Here is an 18,764-nt window from a genome sequence, read left to right as displayed (position 1 = left end):
AAGGGGACATCTGGAAATAGCTCAGCAATCATATTGAACTCTCCATTAGTTCAACTGTTCATTGTCATTTTTAACATTCTGAACAGACATGCTCTAAGTCTCACTTGGTTGTACTGATTGCTAGGGAGATTTCAGCCCAGATGTTACTTGATGAAATGATTAAATATACCAGGGCAATTCTCCTCTGATTCATTTACTTCTGAATTCTAATGTTAATTGTCATGAATTATCAATTCTAATTTAATATGAGATTTTTTAGCTGGGTATTTATATTTATATACTGAATTTCAGTGTTCTTGAAAAAAATTTAAAATTTTCTCCTCTTTTATTAAACAACTATAATATAAAATAATATTTGAAGAATATACAGCATTGAGTTCTTTTTTCACTATTTTGTAGTAACAGAAAATATTAAACATTTAACAAATAGAAATATCTAATAATCAACATACCACTGTTTTCAATGCATAACATAGCTTCTCATTTTAACATTAACTCCATTAAGTTACTTTTGTATAAGGTACAGCATGCAATGACTTCCTATAAAAATGAAAAGTCTATTAGAATAAAAAATGTTAGTTATATGCTAATATTTAAAATTAACATTCACCAACTAGACAAGTCATATTTTTAAAAGCTTAAATATTTAATTTTGATTATTGCTAAGATAGTATTTATTATAATTTCATGCTACTGATTTTTTAAAAATAAAGCCGCTCCACATTGAATCCACTGGTCTTGGTTGCCCCCACATGGAACATCGATATTTGTCACCACACGATCCCTCTCTGCACTGGAATAGACCGGCAAGGAGATGCACTCATCAGAAGAATATGGACCATATGCATCCTGTAACAAATCATTGATTTTAATCAGAAAATATATTAATTTTAGGTTTTACCATTCTGAATAAAGCATTAACCATGATATGAGCAAGTAACTCCCAACTCTGAGATTATCATTTGCTATTTGGCTATAAAAAAATATAAAAGCTATTATGGACTTGTGTTTCTGATCCACAGAATTAGTCAACTTTTCTCTTCTTGGCCAATTGATCAATGGAAGGCTTGCCTTTATAACGGTTTAAAAAGGAATAAATAAAATACTCTCTAAAAACAGCTATTATTAATGATAGTTTCTGCAATATATATACATAGATATAGCTATAGACATATAGCAAATAGATGTGCAACAGTTGCACATCTATTTGCTATATATCTCTAGGTCTTTCCATAGTCTAAACCATTAAACCACTAATAGACATTTTATGTGAAAAATTCATTTTTATTGTAAATTGTTATAAATAAACCTTGTTTCATTCAACAAAATAAATCATTAAATAATTTTGAGAATCACTTGGTGTCCATCCAACACTTGCCTGGAACAAGTGATAAGATATAGACTAGTGATGTTGTTTCATTGATGAGTATTATTAACAAAGAAAACTTCCTTTAGTTGCAAAAAGTAATCCTAATGGTTGGATTTAAAAATATTTCAGGAAAAGTGAGTCTTTCTCTACTGCTCAAACAGAACCACATAGGTGGCTAGCAGCTGAATACTAGTAAGACTGAACTTTGCACAAAGTGGAGCAGCTGCTTTGGATTTTAGAGGTACAGGCTGAACAGCCTCTTCTGGGAAATGAGAAATTTCACTTTTCCTTTTACTTGGATTCTTTCATTTATTCATTCAAGAAAGATTGATATTAGGTACCTCCTGGAAACAGAGGGCTCTGCTATGTACAAGGAAGACACAAAACCATGTGTGAACCTCATATTAAGGATGAAACAGGGAATCCTTGAAGATATTTTGGTCAGAACAATTACATGAGTGTGGCAATGTGCAGGAAAACTAATCATGACAGTTGTACAGTGGCATATTGGAAGAGGAAGAATAAAGGTAGGAAAATGATTAAAGGAAGGGCTGGTATAAGTGAGTAGCCAGAGGAAAGAGAATAGAGGGAATGGGAAAGATAAAATCATTTGGCATCTGGCAAAGTTGAATATGAATTTTGTTGCCATTTTTAGGTTTAGGTTTGTAGGGCTAAGACCTAAAAAGGCTAAGCTATACTTTAAAACTTTTGCTTGACCCTGACATTTCCTCAAACTTATGCCCATCTCTTTAATCCCCTTCACAGACAACTGCTGGGGGTGCCAAGGGGATGATGCTATAGAAATGCTATGTAGTGAAAAGTATTACACCAGTAAATAGTTAACTTGTTCTTTTCCATTATATCTTTCTGCCTACAAAAAGCTGTCATGTTTTTCAGGGAAAAAAAACCAAACTTGTTATTTTTTGCCTCCCTGTGCTGTCCTTTGTATTAATAACAACTGTGTCACAAGCTTTATATCTGGTCTGAAATTTCTGCAGTATATTATGTATTCTGTACCCCTACATTATGTCAAAGTTGTCAGGACACAGACGGACCAGAACCATCTGGCCCACTGAGAAACACAAAGAATGTTGAGATAACAATGTTATCCAAACAATGGGCAAATGATCTTTGACTATATCTGATGTGATTCCCTAAACCAGAATTGCACAGAAAGCATCCCCCCAATTCCTCTCCAATCTCTTCCAGCTTAGCTCCCGTTCTTGCCTCTAAGTTTTTTTCCCTGTCTTCAAAACCTTGCTAATTCAGTAGGAACTCAGCCTATTTGGAGAAGTGTAGCCAACACTATCTGCCCCCTATTTTACCGGGTTACTGTTCTGAATTCATCACTCTGCTTGAACACAAACCCATTTACTTCATCATCTTGGTGTGTTGCTGGGAAGTGAGCATTGACTCTGAATCCAGAAGGTCTGAATTGGAGGTAAGGCTATACTTCTATGGGGTACCCCTTGAAACCCAGAATAAGCTTGGAGCCAGCATTTTTCACAAATTTCCTTCATACAGGGATGCCAGTTTTGGAGCCTCTGCTGAGCATTGGCAGTAATCAACTTTCCCCCTTCCTGAGCACTGGTGGAGGTAGGATCCCACAGGTGCAAGGTCTGCCTATGCTGTAAGAATTTCTGCACTTTGAGCCACCCACTCCTAATTAAGGCCACAGAATCATGGGCAGTCTCCCAGGAGATTGTCCTTCTGGACTGTTTTTTGAGAAACTGGAAAAAAAAATTAAGTCTTCAGGACTTTAAGAGATGACGAATATTTAACAGTCTGATCTCAGTATGACAAAGTATCAGGGAAAAGGACCTGTTTGAGATCTCTTAATTTTAATGCCCTTTAGCAGTTAAATCTCCCCCCGCCCCACAATGGTAAAATGGACTGAAGTCTTCTATGTCCAAGCCTTTACGGCCCTCTTCCAAGACAGGAATTCTGGTAAACCTGCAGGATGCTTTTACTTAAATTTACTGTGGACAAGGGATGCAGGAAACACTCTACTCAGTGTGATCCCCTTCTCTATGCCCATACAGCTGCAGCTCCTGCTCTTTCTGCTCCCGCTTCGCTGGAGCCTTCTGTTCCCATTCCCCCAAGGCCGAGAAATCCTAATTAGGAGGATCACAGCCTCTTGGAAAATCCTCCCCCTTATCCACCTAACGCCCTTTTCCCTGATCTTCTGGACCTGCTCTAGTGGGAGCCAGATTGCACCATCCCCAGTAGTGCCTACTCTTAACCCCTCTCAGACAAGAAGTGGGATTCTTTTTTTTCTCCCCCCCAATCTCTCTATTTTTTAATATTTTATTTGTTTTCCAATTATATACAATAGCTGTTTCTACCTATCATTTTTGGTAAGTGTCTTCCCGTGCTGTCCTTTGTGTCAATAACAACTTCCCTTCCCCCAACCTCCCTTCCTTCCCCCCACCCCCACAAAGAAGGCAGTCTGATAATCTTTACATTGTTTCCATGCTGTACATTGATCAAAATTGAAATGTGTTGAGAGAAAAATCATATCTTTGAAGAAAAAATAAAATATAAGAGATAGGAAAATTATATAGAACATAAGACAACTTTTTTTAAATTGAAGGTAATAGTCTTTGGTCTTTGTTTAAACTCCACAGTTCTTTCTTTGGATACAGATGATATTCTCCATCACAGATACCCTAAAATTTATGGAACCCTTTTTCTATCATCTTGTAAATCTCCTGAAAGCTCAGACTCCAACACCTCTATTAAGATCTGTCCCCTGAAGAAGGTACCAGATCCCCAAGGGGCAACAACTAATTCCATGTTTCCTTCTCAATAACCAACCCTTTGCAGGTCAAACAAAAACTTGGCCATTACTCTGAAGACCCCCACTATATTTACCAATGGGTTTAAGCAGATAGCTCTGCAATTTAATCTCACCTTGTAGTGATGCAAACATTCTAATTTGTACCTGCTGCACAAATGGGAGAAACTGAGAATTTGGAACCTGGCCCAAAAGTTTGGAGATAGCCTGGCTGGGACAGAGACTAGATATCCTCCCTTGGGGCAGTAGCTGTCCAACAGCTGATGAATACCGGTAGAGAGAAAAGGGACCATATGGTAACTTGTCAGACAGAAGACATGAGAAGGGAAAGTGAACTATGAGAAATTTAGAGAAATCACTCGAGAGCCTGATGAAAACTGCACTTTTTTAAAGTGGTCTAGTAGAGGCCATTAAGTAATATAGTAATCTTGATCCTTCCTTCCCTAAGGAAGTTATAATTCCAGATACAAAATAGAATCTGCAACAATTGGATAAGGGATCCCAAACGTCTCAAGTCTAGATTTTGGAGATGATTTTTGGGAGGTTCAATAACAGAGACCAAGTTGCCACAGAAAAGTGGAACTTAGGACAAGGACAGAGGCTCAGTTTTTGGCTGCTGCCATCACCGGTGCCTCTGCTATCATAGGTGTCCCCACCATCGCTGGTGTCCCTGCATTCACCAATGCCCCTGACATTGCTCCCAGTAAATTTCATAATGAGATCACCTGTTTCTACTGCCATAAGACAGGCCATTAGACCCAGGAGTGCCCTTCCAGGGATCCTCCCAGGAGGAAGTATCTGGGGCCACACTGGTCTGTAGAAACTGCCCCCAGGGCAAGAAGGGTGATCATACTGACTCTTACCAGTGGTACCCCACCATCCAGTCTCCTTAAGACAAGACTGAGGGGTCCTGGGGTGCAGCCTGGCTTTCCCCACCTTGTATCACTAAGGCACCTGGGTAACTGTGAATGCAGAGGTAATCCCATTAGCTTTCTAACTGATGAGGAGTCTTTCTGTTTTGACTGAATTTTCTGGTCAAATCAAGCCCTATAATCATCTGGATGATATATAATCATATGGATGATGAAGGAAAATTGAGGAAATGCCAGGAGATATATCCTCTGCCTTGCCAGCCCAAGGCTCTATTGTTTAAACACTCCCTTCCTGTCCTATCTCCTTGTTGTGAAGGGATCTGATGGTGCCCAGTTTTCACTTGTTAAGGCTCCTATTTCACTCTTGTTCTTGCTTACTAGATTTTCCCATGTACTTTACAAGTATGGGACTAGGTTGAACCTATCATCTGGGATTAGAGCAAGCTAAATACACCACCCAGGTTTCTGTTTGCCTAGGGCATCCTAACACCTTCCCACACCCATGACAATGCTCAATCAAACCTGAAGCCAAGGAAAGACTGCAGTCACTGATTGTCACTCACTAAATCCCTTGTCAGTCTGGCTGGAATAACCCAGTTCTTCCTCTTAGGAACCCAAATGGGAAGTACTGCACAGATCAAGGTTTAAGGACTGTTAATAAAGCTGTTATTCCAATTCACCCTATAGGACTGAATCCTGACACCATTCTCACTCAGATTCCTGGGGATACTCAGTGGTTTTCTACCCTGGATTTCAGATGTCTTCTTTTACTTTCCTCTTCATGAGGACACTCAATTTATTTTTGCCTTTGAGTGGACATTCCCTTGAAAATCAAATCCATCCCAGCTAATGTGGGCAGTTTTGTCTCCATGCTTCCAATGCAACACCATTTATGTAGTTGGGTTTGGAGTTAACTAACTGCAACTTAATTCACAGTATATGGATGATATTATTTTGAGGTACCAAGGGCTAGAGTCTCTTAAAAAAAAGTTCAAATTGTTTGTCCAACTGAAATATTTGGGCTCTGAACTTTCTGCTCTCTGGGCAATCTTGTCTATCCCCACCTCAGCAACTAAGAAACAACTGCACCCTTTTTGGGGGCATGGCTGGGATTTGTTGGATCTAGATTCCCGATTCTGGCATTATTGCAAAGCTCCTTTATGAGGCTATTCAAGGCTCCCCAACTTACTCCCCTTAGAGCAGGGCCCTCATCAAGTCAATTTTTAAGACTGAAAGTAAAATTAATCTCACTCTGGTTCTGTCTAACTTAGAAAAACCTTTGGCTGTCTGTCAATGAGAGGTGTAGAGACACAATCTCTAGGAGCTGACCCAAGGCCCATAGCTTAGTTTTCCAAACCACTAGATTCAGTTGCCTCAGGATGGCCTCCTGCCTCCAGCAGCTACCAGGGCAGCTCTGATGGAGGAAGTCCCTGGGGACACGTCTTACCCTCCTACAGAATCCAAAGGGCGTTGCCGGTGCTCTAGCAGTGGGCTCACTAAATAGTGAACCCTGCTTCTGGACTCCCCTGACTCAGCACTCCCCTATGTCATCCCCGTATTACTCCAGTCAGTCTCCTCTCAGGCAGTAATTCTTGTGATCTGGCTCACGACTGAGACCCTAGAGTCTGTGCATTCCAGCCAACCTGATCTAAAGTATCTCCCCCTCCTCAATTCAGAAAATTAGTCAGATGGCTCTAGTTTTGTAGGAGTTAGGAGGGCCATACAATAGCTAAACCTCTCCCCATCAAACTGAATTTATAGTGCTCACTAGAGCATTAGAAGTGAGGAAAAACAAAAGGGTAACCATCTATCTTGACCCAAAGTATGTGTTTCAAGTTTTATACACTCATGGGGCTATTTGGAAAGAAAGAGGATTTGCAACAGCAAAGATCACCCAGATCAAACATACCTAGGAAATTCTAAATCTCCTTTGGGTGCCATTTAGATGCCACAGGAAGTGTCCCTGGCAAAGACCATCATCAGAAAGGCGGTCAGCATGAGGTACAGGAAGCTGGCCCCCATCCAGCTGACACAGCAGCAGCCTCTCAGCCTGCTACACTGGCTCCTTTACTTCCCCAGCGACTTGATTCTTACACTTTATCCTATAATTCTTGGGAGTAGGCCAAAGTCAAAAAAAAAGGGTGATGTAGTCTTTCCCCCTCTGGGTAGTTTCAGATACCCAGGCCAACTCCTCATCTCGGAGGAGAGTCGACAGAATGAAAACAGTTTGAAACATGGCTGAAGAAAATGGGGAAAAGAAAAGTATATTAAAAAGAAGGTTAAAGGGAGACTTCTGGCCAAGATGGTGGAGAGAAGACAGGCACAGTTCTAAACTCTCCTGATCTCTTCCCCATCTACCACATGAAACAAATCTCTTAAAAGAAATCCAACTCAAAAAAACCCAGAAAGAAAAGCCAGAAGAAAGAACATCTACCTCGGATTTGTCTCCAGCAGGAGCTATGGCTGAATTCCGGCAGGTGAATCTGGGCCCAGAGGGAGGATCAGCCCCGATCAACCAGACTAGCAGCTGAATTGGAACTGGGAGTCTGAGGGCCCAAGAGCGGGACCTGCTGGATCAGAGGTGGGGCTGGACCGCAGGGGTGTGAGTCTGCAGGGGAGCAGAGGCGTTGGTGTTGGAGCTGTCCCCCTGGAGATCCCACACAGGGCTGGGGGGAGAATTCTGGAGCAGGGGAGCAGCTGACACCATCCCTGGGCTCCTCTGGTCTGAGTCCCATTACAACCCAGACTTCTCCCCTAACAAACAAATGCAAACTACTTCTGCCTCAGGCCCAGGTGTGTGAGCAGAAGAACCAGCCCAGCTGAGGAATGACCTCAGGCCAGGGTAAAGCCCACCATTGAGTGAAGGCAAAAGAATTCAATACCTCCAACTCCTCTCTTCAAGCAAAGGGAGAGGGCCTCAACCAAGGTCACAGACTCTCCAGAGAAAGCAACCAGCACCTCCTACTGGCCAGCCAGAGAAACCGCACTCAGTGAGTAAAGCCTTTAGCGATCCCAAGCCCCTGTGAACCAGCCCCTCTAAAACTCAGGTCTCAGCAAAATGAAGAAGGGTCAGCGGAAAGGTGGATCCATAGAAAAATTCTTGGAAGGGAAAGACACTAACTCAGAGAGACCTGGAACCTCTGAGGAGAATACAATCTGGTCTTCAGCGCAGAAAGACTTCCTTGAACAAATAAGGAAGGAGTTTAAAAATCAACTAGAAAATTTGGGGGAGACAATACCTTGCAACAAGAAAACAAATCTCTCAGATCTTCAAATGGGCAAATGCAAAAAGAAATTAATTCTCTCAAAACCTCAATTGGTCAAATGGAAAGCTCTTTCAAAAGTAGAATTGACCAATTAGAAAAGGAGTTGCAAAAGGTTAACGAAGAAAACTCCTCCCCCCCAAAAAAGAATGGAGTCTACAGAAACTAATGACTCCATGAGACAGCAAGAGTCAGTTAAACAAAATCAAAAAATAGAAAAAATAGAATCAAATGTAAAATACCTCATCAACAAAACCACTGACCTCGAGAACAGATCGAGGGGCAACCTGAAAATTATAGGACTTCCTGAAAACACTGAGAAAAAAAGCCTGGACTTAATATTACAGGATCTAGTGATGGAAAACTGCCCTGATAACCTGGAATCGGAGGCCAAAGCAGTTATTGAAAGAGTACATCGATCCCCACCAGAAAAAGATCCTAAAATGAAAACACCAAGGAATGCTGTGGCCAAACTGAGGAACTATCAGATAAAAGAGAAAATCCCGCAAGCAGCCAGAAAGAAACCATTTAAATATCAAGGAGCCACAGTAAGGATCACGCAGGACCTGGCTGCATCAACTTTAAGGGATTGAAGGGCCTGGAAGGAGATATTTCAGAGAGCACGGGAACTTGGAATGCAAACAAGAATCTACTTTCCTGTAAAAGATGAGCCTTCTCTTCCAGGGAAAAAGATGGAAGAATTCCAAAAATTTCTGATGAAAAGACCAGAGCTAAACAGAAAATTTGGGCATCAAACAGGAGGTTCAAGAGACACGTGAAAAGGTAAAAAAGGGGGGGGCAGTAAAAGAAAAAAAATTGCAATCCAGTAAGTTGAAACTGGCTATATCCCAGCATGGGGGAAAAAAAAGATTCTCATAAACTTTGAGAAATGTAACTCTAACAGAGAGAATAAACCTAGCCAGAAATGATGGACATTCATGACCTATCCATGACACTACTATCTAATGGGAGGTAATTGGCTTTAACCCCATTTGGAAGAAAGACTCTAATAACTCTCAGGAATTTTGACTCTATTTGATAGAATATACAGAACTAAAAGGGACAGACACTTAGAATTTTCTATGACTTAGATAGAATGATCTAAAACAACCCACTACTGCCCTAAAAAGGGGGGACAGGAAAGAGATGGAAGGAGGGAGGGGATTGAATGGGGTAAATCTCATTACACTTAGAGGTACAAAAAAAACCTATGGTAATAGTGGGGAAGAAGAGAGCAGAGGAGAAACACCTGAATCTTCTTCTCATCAGACTTGGCTTAAAGTCAACCTACATATACTCAGTTAACTTATAAAACATCTAACCTTTCAAGTATTAAAAGGTGAAAAGGGGAGGGGGAATGGAGAAAGGGAAGGGGAATGGGTGGAAATAAGGGGAAATAACAAAAGGAAGGGAAGGGAAAAGGGAAAAAGGGAAAGGGAAAAGAAAGGGGAGGGCGTGATATAGGAGAGCAAACACACTGAAGGGGGTGGTTTTCAGAAACAAAAGACTGAGAAATATGGATAAAAGGGGGGAAGGGGGGAAAATACAAACAGAGGGAAGATAGCATGGAGGGCAATAAAGAATTAGTAATCATAACCTTGAATGTGAATGGGATGAACTCTCCGTTAAAATGTAAGCAAATAGCATAATGGATTAAAAACCAGAATCCTACAATATGCTGCTTACAAGAAACTCATTTGAAGCAGAGAGATACATATAGAGTAAAGGTAAAAGGCTGGAGCAAAATATATTTTGCTTCAGCTGAAGTAAAAAAAGCAGGGGTAGCAATCCTTATCTCAGACAAAGCAGCAGCAAAAATAGCGTTAAAAGAGATAAGGAAGGAAACTTTATCCTCCTAAAAGGTACCATGGACAATAAAGTCATTTCAATATTGAATATATATGCACCCAGTGGGAAAGTACCCACATTCTTAGAGGAGAAGCTGAAAGAATTACAGGAAGACATAGACAGCAAAAGTCTACTAGTGGGAGACCTCAACCTCCCGCTATCAGATCTAGATAAATGGAATCATAAAAGAAACAAGAAAGAAATTAGGGAGGTAAATAGATTGTTAGAAAAATTAGATATGGTAGACTTATGGAGGAAACTGAATGGAGATGGAAAGGAATATACCTTTTTCTCTGCAGTACATGGAACTTACACAAAAATTGACCATGTACTAGGACATAAAAACGTAATGATCAACTGCAGAAAGGCAGAAATAGTGAATACATCTTTCTCAGATCACAATGCAATAAAAGTCATATGCAATACTGGGCCAAGGAGATATAGACCCAGAACAAATTGGAAACTGAATAACCTCATTTTAAAAAATGAGTGGACCAAAAAACAAATTATAGAAAGAATTAACCATTTTATCCTAGATAATGATAATAATGAAACAACATACCAAAACCTATGGGATTCATTCAAAGCAACTTTCAAGGGATATATTATAGCTCTAAATGTTATATGAATAAATTGGAGAAAGAGGAAATCAATGAACTAAACATACAACTAAAAAAATTAGAGAAAGAACAAATCAAAAATCCCCAATTAAGTACCAACTTAGAAATTCTAAAAATTAAAGGAGAAATTAATAAAATTGAAAGCAAAAAAAAACTATTGAATTAATAAATAAAACCAAAAGTTGGTATTATGAAAAAAACAATAAAATTGATAAACCTCTGGTCAATTTGATTTAAAAAAAGAAGAAAGCCAAATTGCTAGTATCATAAATGAAAAAGGTGAACTCACCACCAATGAGGAGGAAATTAAAGTAATAATTTGAAATTATTTTGCCCAAATCTATGCCAATAAATTTGATAATCCAAGTGAAATCAATGAATATTTACAAAAATATAAGTTGCCCAGGTTAAATGAAGAAGAGATTAAATACCTAAACAACCCTATCTCAGAAAAAGAAATTCAACAAGCCATTACTGAACTCCCTAAAAAAATCTCCAGGGCCTGATGGATTCACATGTGAATTCTACCAAACATTTAAGGAACAATTGGTTCCAATCCTATGCAAACTCTTTGGAAAAATAGGGAAAGATGGAACTCTGCCTAACTCTTTCTATGAAACCAATATGGTACTGTTACCTAAACCAGGAAGAGTTAAAACAGAGAAAGAAAATTATAGACCTATCTCTCTGAGGAATATAGATGCAAAAATCCTAAATAAAATCTTAGCAAAATGATTACAACAAGTCATCACTAGGATAATACATTATGATCAAGTAGGATTTATTCCAGGAATGCAGGGTTGGTTCAATATTAGCAAAACTGTTAGTATACTCAATTATATCAACAACAAACCTATCAGAAATCATATGATCATATCAATAGATGCTGAAAAAGTTTTTGACAAAATACAGCATCCATTCCTATTAAAAACACTAGAGAGTGTAGGAATAAATGGACTGTTCCTTAAAATAATTAGCAGTATCTATCTGAAACCATCAACAAGCATTATATTCAATGGGGAGAGGCTAGAGGCATTCCCAATAAGATCAGGGGTGAAACAAGGGTGTCCATTATCACCAGTACTATTCAATATTGTATTAGAAATGTTAGCAGCAATTAGAGAAGATAAAGAAATTAAAGGAATTAGAATTGGGAAGGAAGAGACAAAACTCTCACTCTTTGCAGATGACATGATGGTCTACCTAGAGAATACCAAGATCTAAAAAAACTACTGGAAACAATTAGCAATTTTAGCAAAGTTGCAGGTTATAAAATAAACCCTCATAAATCCTCAACTTTTCTATATATGTCTAGCAAGAAACAGCAAGAAGAGCTAGAAAGAAAAATGCCATTCAAAGTAACCTCAGACAATATAAAATATTTGGGAGTTTATTTGCCAAGACAGACTCAGAATCTTTTTGAAAACAATTATAAAACACTTCTCACACAAATTAAATTAGATTTAAATAACTGGGCAAATATCAGCTGCTCATGGATAGGTAGAGCTAATATAATAAAAATGACAATTCTACCAAAACTAAACTATCTGTTTAGGGCACTACCAATCAAAATTCCAAAAAATTACTTTAACAAGTTAGAAAAAATTTTAAGTAAATTCATATGGAGAAATAAAAAGTCAAGAATTGCCAGGAGCATAATGAAAAAAAGTGCAAAAGAAGGTGGCTTAGCCCTACCTGATCTAAAATTATATTACAAAGCATCAGTCATCAAAACTGTTTAGTATTGGCTAAGAAATAGAGTGATGGACCAGTGGAATAGACTAGGTGTAAAAGCAGGAGATGTTTATAGTAATCTGCTGTTTGATAAACCCAAAGAGTCTGGCCATTGGGATAAAAACTCCCTCTTTGATAAAAATGCTGGGAAAATTGGAAGTTAGTATGGAAGAAACTTAGATTAGACCAACACCTCACACCCTTTACCAAGATAAGATCCAAATGGTTACAGGACATAGATATAAAAAACAATACTATAAGCAAATTAGAAGATCAAGGACTAGTCTACCTGTCAGATCTATGGAAAGGGGAACAGTTTATGACTAAGGAAGAGTTGGAGAACATCACCAAAAACCAATTAGATGATTTAAATTACATTAAATTAAAAAGCTTTTGCACAGATAAAACCAATGTAACCAAGATCAAAAGAAATGTAGTAAATTGGGAAAAGATCTTTACAACTAATGATTCTGACAAAGGACTCATTTCTAAAATATACAGAGAACTGAGTCATATTTTTAAAACAAAAAGCCATTCCCCAATTGACAAATGGTCAAAGGATATGCAAAGGCAATTTACAGATGAGGAGATCAAAATAAACCATAGCCATATGAAAAAATGCTCTAAATCATTAATTATTAGATAAATGCAAATTAAACCTTCCCTGAGGCACCACCTCACACCTCTCAGATTGGCCAGTATGACCAGGAAGGATAATGATCATTGTTGGAAGGGATGTGGGAAATCTGGGACACTATTACACTGTTGGTGGAGCTGTGAACTCATCCAACCTTTCTGGAGAGAAATTTGGAACTACGCCCAAAGGGCAACAAAAATGTACATACCCTTTGACCCAGCAATACCACTACTGGGTCTATACCCTGAAGAGATGAAGAAAAAGGGTAAAAACATTACTTGTACAAAAATATTTATAGCAGCCTTGTTTATGGTGGCAAAGAATTGGAAATCAAGTAAATGTCCTTCAATTGGGGAATGGCTTAGCAAACTGTGGTATATGTATGTCATGGAACACTATTGTTCTATTAGAAACCAGGAGGGACAGGATTTCTGGGAAGCCTGGAGGGATTTGCATGAACTGATGCTTAGTGAGATGAGCAGAACCAGAAAAACACTGTACACCCTAACAGCAACATGGGAGTGAGGTTTAACCTTGAAGGACTTGCTCATTCCATCAGTGTAACAATTGAGAACAATTTTGGGCTGTCTGCAAAGAAGAGTGCCATCTGTATCCAGATAAGGAACTATGGAGTTTGAACAAAGTGCTAGGACTATTCCCTTTAATTCAGGAAAAAACAGATATCTTATTGTCTCATCTTGTTACTTCTTAGACTTCTCTTTAAGGATATGATTTCTCTTTCATCACACCCAATTTGGAGCAAGGTACAACATGGAAACAAAGTAAAGACTGACAGAGTGCATTCTGTGGGGGGAGGGAAGCAAGATTGGGGGAAAAATGTAAAGCTCAATATCTTTAATAAAAAATAAATTTAAATTAAATTAAAAAATTAAAAAAAGGCTTAAAGCATGTTGAGGGTCTGAGCAAGTCTGACTTAGTAGAAGCTGAATTGGTGATGAAAATTTCGTGATTTAATTTGAAAGTTAACATAAAGGAAAAAAAAGTATAAATAGCTATGAATGAAGCAACAAACTATGAATTCTTTTTAGCATTGTGGAACCCAGATTTTGCAAATCCCACCTGAATTAAGATGTACACATAAGTGCGATAATTGGAGTAAATTAAAACCTAATATTGGGCTGGCAGTAGCACTGACTGGAAAAAGTGAACCCCATAATAAAAATATTGATAATAAATTGTATTTGTGAAAATATAATACTACAGTATTAAAAACATAAATTAAGACCTTGTGTAATTTCATTTGATGTTTAAGATAATTCAGAATTTACTATATTATCTGACATTAAGACAAATTGGAAAACTACATGGATTTGAAATTTGTTAACTGGATGACTTGAAGCAAGTTATTTCACTTCTATTTATTTCATATGACCATAAAGCACTTATTCTACTGGCTGGCATAAGAGTTTCATACCTGATAATTTTATATGAAATTTTAAAAATGTGAACAGTATATTACAATGCCACAGGTGACAAGAAGCCTAATTTTCTGTGCAAGGCTATTTGGAAATGTATATACCTGAGTTGCCTTATCAGCAATAGTTTTGTTTCATTTCAGATATTTAATAATACTGTAATATAGCTCAAAGTGGTAAATTTATTTACAACTTGCATGTTACTAGAGTGTGAGCTGAAAGACACTTAAAATTTGTGGGAAAACTTTTTTAAAATCAGTCATGTTATTTTACAGTGTTTTGTAACTGCCATTTAGAGAACTCTATTTTATCACCTTTGCTAAGTTGAGGGAATTTTATCTGTAACTATTCAGTAGTCACTTATGAAACTGTAAGATATTTGAAGCTATTGTCAAAAACACTAAAACCTAAATTGTCCTAATCCCTTCTCTTTGGTCCCTGTCAACTGCCCTTTTATTTTGCAATTTTGCCAGGTTCCTGAAAACCATCTATATCAGTAAGATCATCAACCCTGGGAAATGAACCAAATTTGAGTTATGGAATTCCTAAACAATGAACTTGACTTGCTGAAGATCTGCAAGTTCATGTGTAATATAACAACAATTTCTATTGATTTGCTAGGACAAATTTAAACTTGAAAAGAAAAACAAGTGATGAATTTTAAGTGATATCTATGTTTTAACTGACAGACATTTATTGCTTACTGAAACTCCATAAGAGAAAAATAGCTGGATCCAATATTACCCCATTGGTCAAATTTGCCATTTGGAGTAAAAGCCCTTGTGACTACAATGATTTTCTTTTGAGGTTTTAATTCAAATTGGTATAATTGTAAAAGGATGAGTAAGACAGTAGTCCACTGTTGAAAGACTCAGAGGAAATGTGATTCCACACTGTTTCAGGTAGAGGACTGTGTCTGCAAAAAGTTAAAAGGAGGATCTTGTTCCCTTCTGGCTCAGTTTTCCCATTGAGCTTCTTTTGAAAAGGAATTATTTCCCACCTGTTTATTTCTGAGTCTGGCTATTAGGTGGAATTGTTACTACATGGTTGGTTGTCAAATGTGACTCTTAACCTGAAGTCAAATGGAGCTAAGGATGTTTGATCTGGGTATAAATGTGTGAAGCCATCAAGGTCAAGTTTGATACTATTATAATCATGTTCCAGCCTTTTCTCTTTATAGCAAATTTTCACCATCATAGTCATAAAATGCATGGGTGCAAGCACAATATGTCAATATGTTTTGCTGCCATGCAGTGTTTCCCTATATGCTGAAAAGACTAGTGCTCCCTAGTTGGGGAACTGCCACAAGATATATATTGGATATATTGATTCAATCACCAACTGGCTCCAATCTTTGCTGGTATCATGGGGTAATTTTATTATCTAAACTTGACTTTTTTTTTGCTTTTCTTCACTTTTTCTGTTGCTCTATGTATATTAATAACTCTTTTGCTGTTCTTCTCTTTTTCTGTTGCTCTATGCTCTATGCTCCTATCAGGTTGCAGGAAGTCCATGAGAACTTCATCTCCCCTAGATGGGACTCCTGGCTTTTCTCCTTGCTATCCCTTATATTTACCCTATTCCTGATCACATTTCTCATGATCCCTTTTTGGCCCTGTCTGTCTAACCCTCTCGGGAGATTTGTCTCCTGCAGGGTGGATCTGGAGACCACTTTCTCCACTATCCTAGAAATCAGCCTTCCCTGGATGAAATTTCCAGATGCATCTCAATTCCTCTTTAAATAGGACCCACTAAACAAGGACAGCTCTATGTTCTCTCTCAGCAGGAAAGAGTTCTAGATGTCCCAAACTCCCAAATGAATTTATGTTCAGACTGTTGGGAGGGGGAGGGAATGATGCCAAGGAAATGTTAATTAAAAAGTATTATGCCAGCAAGTATATAACTTTTCCTTTCTGACTTTCTGCCTATAAAAAAGCTATGTTGTGTTTTTCTAACATCCCTGAAAAAAACTTGTTAATTCAGTCCCTCCTTGAATCAGAAACAACTGTCTCACAAACTTTGTATCTGGTTAGAAACTTTTGCAATATATTATGTATTCTGTACCCATACATTATGTCAAAGCTGTCATGCTCCAGACATGAACCAGAACCTTCTGGTCCCTGAAGGGGACACTGAGGTAGCCACCAAGGATATAAACCATCTTCCCTTTATAAGCCCCGAGGTATCTTGCATTTGGGACTCATTCTCTTAAAGAACAAGCCTGCTGGCTCTACCTCTACTCAAGTGAAAATAAACTTATCTGCACTGAGTCTGAGAATCTTCACTCTGCTCAACCCAAAACAACTCCAATATCACCACTTACTAATTCACTTCTCAGCCTTTCAAAGTCTTACTTACAACCTCATTATTTTACTTGCTTTCCAACAACATGGATAGCAATAAAAGTTACAAATAATCTCAAAAGTGAGATCCCTACCCTTTCATTTACCCCTTTCTATTTCCTAACTTTACCTCTCTGCAACCTTTGATACTGTTGACCACAACTGGAAGGCAGAGAGATTATAATTCTGGTTAAAATATTAGGCATGGAGGGGAAGGAGTATCTAATGCAAATATGCTGAATTGGGAGATGAATTGTGCTGTGCAGGAAATGGCAGACCAGTGTCACCAGGCTGGAGAGTATTATAGGATGGTAAGAAGGTGGAAGAAGAAAGAAAAGGTAAACAGGAGTTGAAAACTTTTTGAAAGCTAAAATTCTATGTGGAAGTCAAATTGGTTAACTATAATACAAATTTCCATTCATTTATATTTTTGATATGAGAATTATAAACTAATAATCATTCATAGCAATTAATCTTTATTTTGTATTGACAATACAAAATTCATAGCAAAAAAAAACCCAACCCAAATATTGTTCATACCTACCCACTAATCCTTCTAATTACTGTCAATCAGTACTACACTGTTTATTTTTTTTACGAATTTGTTCTTAATAGGAAAACCTTTTTTCCTTCATTTTATATTACTTTTGGAGTCAAAAGACTTTTACAGATCTACCAAGTGGTGCTTTAATTTAATCAAATTTCAGGTTCTCCCTAATCTACTTTTTTTTTTTTATCATAGATAAAAGCCTTATCTATGATTGCTCCTTTGGGGCCAATCCTAAGAAAATGCCAACCATTTCCCTCAGGTCAGTTCATGGTTTTCATTCTCTTCCCCATTTAGAGATAAAAAGAAAGTTTACAACCATTTACTTTTCTCAAAATCTATTTTTAACCAAACAGCTTTCCTGCATCTGAGCTACTCCTGTCCTGGTTCCTGCTTAGGCACTGGCCATTAACACAAGGTTTGTTGAACATCCTTTAAAAACACTTCTGATATCTTCCACATTTGCTTCCAGAATATATTTCTTTTAGATAAAGAAATATGCATTCAATTTTAAATTAGATTTTCAATCACCTAAATGTCTAATATTATCATTAAAAGCTGAGAAGATCCATATCAAACAATAAATGAAGAAACTGGGAGCAGAATGCCACTTATATCTGACTATGAAAACTTCTACTCTGTACATTATATTGAATGCACAAATTATATTCATAAAGCACTTTACATTTTTCACTTTATTTATGTTTTGATTAATTTTTTTATGGCATAACATTCCCTACATTAACTGATACAGTTTAACAGATACAGTGATGTAGTATACCGTAAGATTTAATGAAGAATTGTTAATAGATAATAGCTTGTTGGCCTAGAGGATAGAGCATGGCCCTTAAGAGTCAGAGAAACTTGAGTTCTAATCCTCCCCCCAGTCATTTACTAGATATATATATAACTATGTCTCAGTTTCTTCATCTGTAAAATGGGGATAATAGCACCTACCTTAGAGGGTTGTTGTGGAGATTTAAAAAGATAATATAAGTAAAATGCTTTGCAAACCTTAAAGTGCTATACAGATGTTAATTATTTTTAACAGAATAATTAGAAAACAAACCTCTAGAAGCAGCTAGGTGGTACAGTGGATAGAGCACCCATCCTGGATGCAGGAGTACCTGAGTTCAAATCCTTCAGACACTTATAATTCCCTAGCTGTGTGACCCTGGGCAAGTCACTTAACCCATTGTCTTAAATAAATAAAATTAAAAAAAAGAAAACAATCCTTCATAGCATACTTCACTTCAATTTAAAGTAATTCAAGCTTCACATGGTTTTTTTTTTTTAGTA

General features: G+C 37.7%; 1 protein-coding gene across 1 annotated transcript in view; it reads right to left on the bottom strand.

Moving 5' to 3' along the window:
• Positions 1-625: 625 nt before the first annotated feature.
• Positions 626-18,764, bottom strand: part of LOC141508186 (cytoplasmic dynein 2 heavy chain 1-like) — a 203,033-nt gene continuing 184,894 nt past the window's right edge. The window contains exon 19 of the mRNA XM_074216569.1: positions 626-849. Within this exon, the coding sequence (XP_074072670.1) occupies positions 691-849 (159 nt within the window). The 3' untranslated portion in view covers positions 626-690. The remainder of the gene's footprint in view (positions 850-18,764) is intronic.

This window comes from Macrotis lagotis, chromosome 1, assembly GCF_037893015.1.
Source record: "Macrotis lagotis isolate mMagLag1 chromosome 1, bilby.v1.9.chrom.fasta, whole genome shotgun sequence".
NCBI classification, from domain to species: Eukaryota; Metazoa; Chordata; class Mammalia; order Peramelemorphia; family Peramelidae; genus Macrotis; species Macrotis lagotis.
This window is presented reverse-complemented; position numbering and strand designations above follow the sequence as displayed.